The sequence below is a fragment of the Anabrus simplex genome, chromosome 3 (genome assembly GCF_040414725.1).
Source record: "Anabrus simplex isolate iqAnaSimp1 chromosome 3, ASM4041472v1, whole genome shotgun sequence".
NCBI lineage: Eukaryota > Metazoa > Arthropoda > Insecta > Orthoptera > Tettigoniidae > Anabrus > Anabrus simplex.
Genome location: NC_090267.1, coordinates 18,460,098 through 18,471,408, shown reverse-complemented (window position 1 = coordinate 18,471,408; position 11,311 = coordinate 18,460,098). Strand labels below are relative to the sequence as shown.

General features: G+C 41.0%; 1 protein-coding gene across 3 annotated transcripts in view; it reads left to right on the top strand.

Annotated features, from left to right (window-relative positions):
* Positions 1–1,390: 1,390 nt before the first annotated feature.
* LOC136865930 (gastrula zinc finger protein XlCGF57.1) overlaps positions 1,391–11,311 on the top strand; it is a 73,460-nt gene continuing 63,539 nt past the window's right edge. For 2 of the 3 annotated variants that reach the window (XR_010859469.2, XM_067142480.2), the window contains exons 1-2: positions 3,424–3,696; positions 11,077–11,195. Coding sequence is in view for 2 of the 3 variants with exons in the window: in XM_067142480.2 (XP_066998581.1) it covers positions 11,130–11,195 (66 nt within the window). In the remaining variant the exon portion in view is untranslated. Of the gene's footprint in view, positions 1,489–3,423; positions 3,697–11,076; positions 11,196–11,311 lie in introns of those variants that run through there. The other variant, XM_067142479.2, reaches the window with a different exon arrangement.

Sequence of the window (11,311 nt, the reverse complement as noted above, 5' to 3'; positions counted from 1 at the left end):
GAGATTTTTATAGTACTTCATAATCTTCTGACCTGCTCGACCCATGTTTTAACGGGCTTAAAATATAATACGCATATTTTATTGTATAGTGCAGCAGTTAACCTTCAATACCGATGTGTTGTTGTGGGTGTGATCTGTGGGTTTTGAAATGTCACAGAAACGATTTGGATAAAGTGTACAAGAAAGAAGGGACGTTACGCTTGTATAAGAATTATAAGATCTGTTCAGATCATTTCCATGCCAGCGACTTTAAAAATCCTCGACTATACAGCCAAGGGTATGTTACATTTTTACTCTAATTGTACGTAAATATTCCTCAAAGCATCACTATCGACAACATTTTCAAACTTTTCTTTTTTTTATCCCTCTTCTCAGATTAAAGCCGGGATTTTATAGATTTTCTTTCTGTTAGTAGGCTTCATGTTAAGAGGAAAATTGTCCAGCTATTAAATGTTAATTCATTGCATCATATGTGTAAGGAATGTGCCGATATTTTTATTGACAAATGTCTTAATGTGATGATACATTGTTTTTAAATGAGGAAAAAAGACAAATCCAACCGTAAGATTTCAGGCAGGTACTGGTATGCTAAAGCTAAAAAAGTAATGCATAAATGAACGATCAAGCCTTTTCACAGCAGTCCATTTCACACCTTGTTTATATGTCTAATTTCTGTCTTTGAATAATAACCTTTTAAATAATTCTTCATTCATTTATCCAGAATTGCTTTAGCAACTTCGAAGTTAATATCTCAATACCACTGTCTTTCTAGACGTACTTTATTTATCCATTTCCGTATATACATTTCCATTGATATTTGAATTTAGCGCGATTTGTTCAGGTCAAGTCACTAGGAGCGCCACCGTCGAATTGTCTCCCATTTTAGCAAGGCGAAATCCGTAAGTGTCGTGTATTGTCTCTACTGTATTTGGTACTGTAACTCCCATTTTTTTCACTGTCAGACATATGAACATCACCGTCGCGAATGCATAGGTAAGCTTTTTCATGAGGGTTACCAACTGCCGTTAAACGTTTCGTGTTTCGTGTCCTAACCGACTTTTCACGTTGTGGACTTAATCATCAATTTTTTTGTTGTATGTAACATCCATTTGTAACCTTTTCCTTTCATCTGGGTACGGACATGCACATACTCACCCTTATATGTGGTCCGGTTTTTGTTTGTTTGTAGTAAGACGTCGTGACAGACCACACAGACGTGAAGAATTAGAACCCTGTGTCCCAGTGTTTTTGTGTTCTTCCCTGATCGTTTAGCCTATATATCATTGGTATTTTCCTAAGTTTCATCATTAACCGTTGCAATTCGCTTTTTTACATAGCTCTCCCTCCTCTTTCGTAGTGTACTACTTTTTTCTACTGTTGGCACCTCTCCCCGACATTAATTAACCCGCAAACCAGTGACTGGACGTAGCGTCTTACGACGATGTCCAACAACTAACCAAGAAGAAGAATATTCACACCTGTCGAGAGGTAAGCTGAAAATAAATACACGTGCGGTAATTATAGTGCAATAAATATGCGAACTCGGTTAGAGTCCTCATTGCCATTGAAATTCAGCGCGTTGCCCGACTCACGACTCATAAACGTTACAGTTCTTCCTGTGTCAAGTAAAATAGTGCATGCGTTACTCTCAGTCTGTTTATCTTTGTGTAGAATATTTGTCACCTTTGGTTAACTGGTCCTTGCAAATAGTTTCTGCTTTGTTTTACACAAGAGATGCTTCGCTTTTGGTGATGAAATGTGCGGCATATGAACTCGTACGCAACTCCATACTTGGTATTACCGGAATTATTATTAAGTTAAGCGGTTGGTACCCAGGGTATATTTCTGTGGAAAGAGAATACCGTAATTGTTACAACTGTCCAAATAGGGCAATTACTTATATACGGTTCTGTTTCGAAGTGGCAGGTTTGTTGTTTAATATTGAGGTTTAGGGACGCATGACCATACTTTATGCAGTTTTACTCCCTTTAATTTCTGTATGCTTCTCTTCATTAAGGAAGTATGGTTTCTTGACTTTTCACTACATATATAATTTCTAACGTTTCAAACCACCTCGGCTACCATGTGGAGGCATTTTAATTTAACACTTCTTTGACTGCTGAATGCCAGTTTCTTGTTAATATCGACATGGTATACCGTGATATAATAATAATAATAATAATAATAATGTTATCTTGCTTTACGTCCCAGTAACTACTCTTTTACGATTTTTGGAGATGCCGAGTTGCCGGAATTTAGTCCCGCAAGAGTTCTTTTACGTGCCTATAAATCTACCGACACGAGGCTGACGTATTTGAGCATCTTCAAATACTACCGGACTGAGCCAGGATTGAACATGCCAAGTTGGAGCAAATAGAGTAGAGACAATACGCGACACTTCCAGATTTAGCCTTGTTAAAATGGGAGACAAGTCGCAAGTGGCGCTCCTAGTGGCTTGACCTGAAAATTCGCGCTAAATTCAAATATCAATGGAAATTTATATACGGAAATAGAAAAATAAATTACGTCCAGAAAGAAAGTGTTACTAAGATATTAACTTCAAAGTTGCTAAAGCAATTCTGGATAAATGAATGAAGAATTATTTAACAGATTATTATTTAAAGACTGAAATTAGACATATAATCAAGATGTGAAGTGGACTGCTGTGAAAGGGCTTGATCTTTCATTTATGCATTACTTTTTTAGCTTTAGAATTCCTGCCTGATTGTTCACGGCTAGATTTTCTTTTTTCTCATTTAAAAGCACTGTCATCATATTAAAACACTTGTCAGCAAAAATATCGGCATATTCCTTACACACATGATTCAATGAATTTACATTTAATAGCTGGACAATTTTCCTTTTAACTTGAAGCCTACTAACAGAAAGGAAATTTAGCCTCAAAAATATTCAAACTTTCCCTATAAGCAATATTTGCCATAATGCCATTACATTAGGTAAAGCATATTTGCATCATCTTATTGTTTCAACAAAATATGTACATTTCTTAAACCACCCATATTTTCTTCAGTGCTTGACCACGCATTACAGCATTCCAAATGGGGTAACTTGGAACACAACCAGCCACACTCATATGCATATGTATTTTCCTGAATTAAATCAAACCCACAGATCACACCTATAACAACACATCGGTATTGAAGGTTAACTGCTGCAGTATACAATAAAATATGCGGATTCTATTTTAAGCCACTTAAAATATGGTTCGAGGAGCTCAGAAGATTATGAAGTACTATAAAAATCTCTTTGTCACTGGAAGAATATATATGCAAATAATATATTACTTACATTTTCTTGTCACGAGGTAAACGGAAGAAAGACCGCGCATTCTTCTCTACTTCGTAGTTACTGCTGCCAAACACAGCACATACCTTTCCCCTCATGTTGACAGGTGATATCAAAGAATGGCATATGGTTACTATTTAATTATGCCAACTCGCTGAAAACGCATAAATAACACCAAAAACTTCATTGACAAATACACGTGCTCTTATAACAGAATCAGTAGTTCTCAGGTCAATCCGGTAGAGAGAGTTCTAATAGTTGTACCTCGATATCTCGCTGATTGTCGCGTATTGTCTGTACTGTATTTGTTTGGGATCAAAAGGCCAGCGTCTCAACCATCTGAGCCACTCAGGCGGGCATGACGTGAGGAAGTGCGTTACATGCCCACAGGTATGTAGTTGACTATATTTGTACTGTAATTTATGTAGCCTATACTAGATGTACTGTACACCACCTAATAACCTAAAAGTCTATTTCAGATGTATTAAATATTGTTCAGAAAACCATGTGTGGGGATGTTACACTTATTCATTGTGCTTGAAGGCTGGTTTCCTTGAAGGTGTTAGTTGTTGATTTTGTCATCAGTCCATAGAGTGGTTTCACGCAGCGTTACATGCGACCCTGTCCTCTGTTAAACTTTTCATTTCTACATAACTGCTACTACCTACATTTACTCTAATTTGATCATCATATTCATGCCTTGGTCTATCCCTACTGTTCTCAACACCTATGCTACCCTCAAAACCTAACTGAACAAGTCCTGGGTGTCCTAAGATGTGTTCTATCATTCTCTCCCTTCTTCTCATCATATTTGATTGAATCACTTTCCTCTCACATGTTCAATTCATTATCTTATTATTTGTGATTCGATCTATCCATACCATTATCAGCATTCTTCTGTAACACCACATCATAAGATAATAATAATAATAATAATAATAATAATAATAATCGTATGGCCTCAGCTACCGTGTGCAGACATTTCAATTTGACGCCATCTGGCTGTCTGCTCGTCAATTTCGACGTTCCGTTTTACTCTAGGCCCCCACTAGATGGCAGACCGAGTAAACCGAAACTCTCTTGGGCGTCTATGGCTGAGATTTAATGAATTTTGTCGGGTAAACACCAAATGTGTCACCAGAGATCTTTTACATGCCGACATCGTACGACATGGAGTGTCGAATGGACTTTTTTCCGCCCTTCAAAAATCCGACTACCTCTGCCGGGTTTGAACCCGCTATCTTGGGATCCGGAGGCCGACACTCTACCGCTGATCCACAGAGGCAGCTACATCATAAGATTATCAAGCTAGTTAATATCTATTGTGTAAACATCCCATTTGTATATATATTGTACCAGGAAAAGTTGTTGGGCTCTTGAGCATGGGAAAGATCTCAGGTAGTATGCGGTACTTAGGAGCCGGTACAGAGAAGGAATTTTCGCAGGGCGAATAATAGATGGTATAACTTTTTCTGATGAATTTATTCAAGTTCTGAATGAAAATCACCTTGCTTCTATCTCGCTTTTAAACACTAGAGACTGTCATGAAAATATATTCTATCATTGACATGTTCAATTTAAAATTAAATGCTAGTATTCTTTAATGTTGGTAAAGTTGAACGAAAATATAACCTTTCGTTGTGACGTTTGAAAATGTCCAAAATCAACTCTTATTTTTTATAATTACACTTAAGTAAACCCTACAGTTCATCTAGGTTGATTCCTAAAGTCCAATTAAAATCTTCACTCATAAACTGAATATGACTCAAAATAAACACTTATTTCATGAATCGTTCTTATGAATACCTGAAGTATAAATTAATTCATCAATTGAATAAGTTTTCAAAAAGTTCAAAATTAAACATTGATTCTCATAAAATCACTCCTGGGAAATCCTAGAGTCTTTTTAAATTGAAATTCACAGATTGAATATGGTTTCAGAAAATACACACTTGCTTCAGGACATCCTAAAGTCCATCTAAATTCACTTGTTTTCATAAATAGACCTACAGTTCATCTAAATGAATTCCTACAGTTTATCTAGGTTGTAGAGTTGGAAATTCACATGAAAATAAAATTTTTCGTAAATTAGGCACTTACATTTGACTAACGTAACACTCAAGAATTATGATTGAAAAGTGCCTTTGCAATGAGTCAGTGATTGTCTAGTGCAATATTTTGATGTTATTCACCAGAGAAAAATTGTAAAGTGCACTCATATCACCTGAGTTCAGCACACTGGAACTGATGAAATGCGGCTTCACAGGTCGGCGACTGGAACTCCAACGATGTTCAGCATGAGGTCGAACCAAGCACCTACAATGGCGTACCACGTATTATCCCTCGACGTACCACGTATCTCCTCCAACGTCGTATCCTGTCCCACGTTGAATTAGATGTTCGAGTAAATACGAGGTTTTAACACTTTGTCAAGATTTCCAGTGTTGTCTGATGTAATTGACACACGAGAAAGTTCAATTGACACGGTAATATGAAAACGTAGCACTGTCTGTTAGCAGTGACTAATATTGCTCTTTGATATCACGTGTATCTGAAATCACAGTTCATAATTGCATTTTGTAATGCAGCAGTTAACATAATACTCAAAATAATAGTCTGAACTATTAGAAACATAGGTCTCTGTTTGAAGTATTTACAGTAATGTATTTAAAAGTTCAGAATGAAATGTCAAGTTCACAGTTCATGGAAATATCAAGCACAGATTCCGTTCATACATGACTTATTCAACAGTCTCTAAAAATCTCATGCACACGTCTTAAGTGAATTTTCAGTGTAAGTTAGCCTTAGTAAAGTCCATACTTCCTATGAACGACGTAAAATGTCCTTAAGGTTCAGCCCATTTCATAATAGCACTGTTCCAACATTCGTTAAACATGGGAACTTCTCCACCTTCGATAATCACTGAGTGTTTTGACTATCATAACACATTAAACAGTTCAAAGTCATATTCAAACATGAAGACACACATATAAACGTCTTTAAATTCATAAATGCGTCGACAATAATAAGTTCAAATTATAACACACAGTCCTTTCAATGTCTGTAACGGTGTACCTGAGAGTGACACAGTTCAACATAAATGCAGCTTGAAAATTTTACAAGTCTATAAGTCGGTACGAAATTCCTAAGTTTCATATAACATGGGGTTCGTCTTGGATGCACTTTGAAATATGTCACAAGTCCACGACGTGGTTGAAATTTCTAAGTATCGTGTGAATGTGCGGCGAACTTTCTAAGTATTTCTGCATGGCTTTCACTCCGACTTAGCGTAGCGCGACACGACAGTATTATCACCTTACATGGTCGAGTTGTAGATTTCAACTGATTATACACTCTTTTTTTCGGGGGCGCCCCCGAAGCCCGCTCCTTTCCACGTGACCATCGACTCATTCTACATGGCCTCCGAGATGCTATTAAGTCTAAGGAAGAAAGAGATAGCAGGGAAGATTGGGAAGTGATACAAGGAGTATCTGCCGGTTTCCGAGTAAGCTCGCTACCACAGCATGCCTGTTTCCATATTAGACACGTTACCAGGCGAGTTTGTATTTGTTGGATAGTGTTAAGGTGTGGTATTTGGGGGTCAGTGAAAAACCACATAGGCAGAAAAGAGAAAGAGCCTACGTGTAAAACCTGACATCTTGTGATGGCACATGGAAGGATGTGGGCTGGAAAGGTCCAGTGGTAGTGTTAGTTGAGAAGAGGTATCATGCACCAGCAATGAACCGTAGTCTCGCCATTCCATCTGCCAAGGGATCAGTCCGTCTGGGCACTGCCGTGACTAGCGCAGGCCTTGCTGGTTGCAGAGCCATGCGTTGAGTACCACTAGGGCCCGCCGCACAGCGCCACCTCCTTGGAGTCCCTCGTACCCAGTCTCCGATTTTGGAGAATGAGGCCAAGCCCGCCGGGGCGGGGCCTCCTGGAAATGGGTGGGTCATGACGCCAGGCCTCCTTCCTCTCTGCCCGCGCCATGGTCTGGTAAACGGGGTAAGTGAGATGGGAGGCCGGGTGGCTTCCCGCGCAGTTGGCACACACCGGCGCCTCCTTAAGCGTTGCGCAGGCCGTGTAGTGGTGATCACCACCACAGCGGTTGCACCTCACTTGGAGCCCACACATCTCCTGCCGGTGGCCCCACCTCAGACAGCGGAAACACGGCAAGAGCTGCTGACGGGGACGTTTCAATCTCACCTGACTGCCGCTACCCGATGAGGCCCTCTCCTGGTTGGCTCCTCGGTCGGCTGCTGTCCTGGGAGCAGTCCTGGGTTGCGGCTGGGCGGCCCTCTCCTGATGGGCCGGCGTCGTCGTCTGCTTCCTGGTCCGGCGTCGTCGTCTCCTTTCCGGGGGTTTCTTCTCGGTATGGGAAGAGGCCTCGTCCTGGTGGCCCTCCTCCCGGCCTGGTGACCCCGGGGTAGCGGGTGGCTCCGCTGTGTCGCCGTCTTCCTCGTCCTGGCTGGCTGTGGTGGCGTCGGTCGGTGTTAGCACTCGACTGCTTTCCCTGTCCTGTGGGGTGGACATCAAGGTCTGCAGCTCGACAGACATACTGGCAGGCTGGGCCTGGACACCAGCCTCAGAACGCCAAGGGGCGTCCTTCTCCACTGCTGTGCTGCTGTCCACTGTTACGGGCGCTTTCCTGGTTTGCACCCGGGTTACAGGTCCTTCCTGGTGGGCCTGGGTCGGCGTCCACTTCACCCTGGCAGGTGGTCGACGTTCCTGGTTGGCAGCCTTGTTGGTCTGCGTGTACTTCGTGAAGTACAGCGGTACAACTGGGGTCCTCGGCTCCGTCTGTGTCGCTGCCTCCTGGTAGCCTGAGACGTCCAGCTGCTCCCTGAGTCCTGGTAGCCGGACAACCTTGTACTGCTGGGACACCAGCTCCTCGTAGATCCGGAAGCGGGCTGCGTCCTTAGGGCGGATGATGACCGCCCAGCTAGGGATCACCTCGCTGCTCGATTCTCCCTTGAACTCGGCAGCCGCATGTAGGAGGTCTAGTATGCGGATCGTCCCGCATTTGGTGTGCATCCCCCAGCGACGGGAGTCTGACGTCGGGGGCGACCTCCGAGCTGAGATCCGCTTGTAGTTTCACTACCACTCCCTTGTAGTCGCAGCCGGCCGGTCTCACCGGGGTGGTTAGTTTTTCCATCCTGGTCCTTCTGAAACAGAAATCCTGAAAGAGAAGCAGAAAGCGAGCTCTGAGAATATATATATATATATCATATATATACATATATCACATTCGCTTAATTTTTTCCTTTAGCAAAGTTCAGTACTCTGTTTGTGGTAGGTAAAAACCTCTCTCAAAATTGTACTAATAAGTACAGCTGCCTGTCTAGCACTTAGACAGTACAGAGCGCCTGGCGAGGAGAGGGAGAGCAGAGCGAGAGGCACGTACGTCCTTCCGCTACCACAGTCAAGCTCGTCCTCTCCTGATTATACACGGCGAGTCATTAACCTTATATACTTGTGGCTGACTGGCTCGCTGCTCGAAGCGACGAAAAAGTGGTTTCATTTCCACCTCAATATATCCGAAATTACTGAATGGACTGACTTCAAATTTCGGCCACTTCCGTTTCTAAATGCGGGCTTCATGCTGATGTAGCTCGTATTTCTGTAACATAAGCCATTTGGTAGATATTATAATGTTTCTAGACCATTCCATAGGGGTGGGTCTACAGCACGTGGCGATTACGTCACTCATCCAGTTCCTCGCTCCGTGACATCGCGCTGTCTCTCTCACTCCTATAGCAAGCAACGGAGTCAAGAACATTCGTTCGTAAGGCTGTTTCAAATGTTAAAGCTTAACAGTTCTTTAATAAAAAATGAAATTATAAATATGATGAGTCAGGCCATAGTCATTCCTGGTACAATATATATCATATATATACATATATCACATTTGCTTAATGTTTTCCTTTAGCAAAGTTCAGTACTCTGTTTTGTGGTAGGTAAATTTAGTATTGTCCTTTGTTTTGCCGTAGCAAAAGAAGTCTTTTCATCACATTACTTTGCAAATGCAGAGTAGTTCAACCAGGCTAACTCAACACCACAGTCTCAATTTGACCCATTATCTAGCATAGATCAAACAGTTTGCCACCAGCTCCTAGTAAATTTTCTTTTTATTAATTATAATTCACTAAAGTCAGCTTCTCCAATTTATTGAGGCACGAGGGTGTAGATAGGCCAGAATGAAAGGCTGTCTTTTGTTTCAGAACTGTGGTACTCTTCAAATTATTCACAAAATATATTTAAGAACTCATCATAGCGTAGTTTTTCTTCACAAGTAATATAAGACATAATAATGATATAACAAGCTTTTCTGTTAAAATGTTGTGCCCTGCTCATCAGGCAACTAATTAAGTGCATCTTAAAGTGACTCATTGCCACATATCTGTTCTAGTGCATAGTGATGTTGATACACAGCATCTCCACTCGTCATTTGTCACAGTCGTTCCAACCTTTTGCAAATTCACGTCATTTCTCTATTTGCTAGCAGACACCACATTTTTATCAGGTATGTACATTGATCCTCAACAGCTCCACCGTCATCTCTCATGGATAATCTAGGCATCACTGAAGAGCCATACTATGGATATGAACAGTGAGGAGTTTCCCATTGTTTTTCTCACCAAGCCAGAAGTTGCTGTTACATATCATTCTGCTGTCCTGTGTAAATGAAGACCAGCTTGATGCATTTCCTTAGAAAATAGATCTCTATGCAGACCTCCTCTTGCAACCACTTATTCAGTAACGCCCATTCTCCAACTATGATTGCACCATTGTTCTGTTCCACTGCACGGAACACATAGTGTATGTACGTGTAAGTCCAATGACTCCATATCTATGTTTCTGTTGTATACACACTTTATGATGTCTTTCAGGCTTCCTTTTCAAAGTTGGGTATGTAAACCCTAAAGGGGTGACATCAAGAGCCACATTGTATTAAAATAAATATACCAAATGTCTTAGGAGACTGATCATGAGAATACGTGTAGCTGTTACCTTCTTCCTCTGAGTCGAGCCTTTATAGCCATAATGTATCATAACAGTGGCCTCCAGGTATTCAAATAAACACACAAACTGTCTTAGGACACTTTTCGTTAGTAGCACTTGCACCTGCTATTCACTTTTGATAATAGTAATAGCGGAAGACTTGTGCTCTTCTCAAATACACAGACCTTTTATTAACATATTGCTGTGCGGCCATCACTGTATGGAAGTGAAACATGGATAAAAGCGGACATAGAAGGAAAGAAAGAAAAAAAACCCGTCTGAATTGTGATGTTACCAAAATGTGTAGAAAGTCAGAAGGATGGTTCAGGTCACAAATAAAGTGATAGTGAATAGGTCATTAGAGGAGAAAGACTTGGCAAAAGATGTCATTAAGAGATTGACAGAATCGACAATGAGAAAACCAAAACTCTTCAACTGATTTCAGTGGGATGTATATGGAGTAGGAATTTCACAGGGCAATGGTACGGTACATATTGGAATAGAATGAGGATGTAATAATTAAGTAGAAATGAGTAGGTAAGCACAGAATATGGTGACATGGAGATGGTTCATTCCCAGTCAGTGCATGTAGGATGTTTGAAATATAAGCCATGTCCATGTGGTTAGGATTCCTTACAGGACTACAGGCTGTAAGGCCATGATAAAGAAATTCACAATCACAGAAACTGCAGGCCTACTTGCGTACATTGTAGGCCTGCAAACTATGACACTAATAAGAATATAGGTATCTTCTGTTCTTCGTTTCAGTTGACAATCAGTGGGAGCTCAAGTTGTTGTAAGTACTTCTCTTGCTGTGTGAAATGGACCAGAAAGTGGAGATCAAGCAGGAACCAATCTGGCTTGATGGAACAGCAGGTACTTCTTTCGTAAGTATCATTCCAGATTACTTTTGCAGTAATTGTAATTAACTCATGTTCAACAGCTCTGTATTAACCCTCAATTCACTACCCGGAAACCAGTTACATATATACCTACCCTGAGT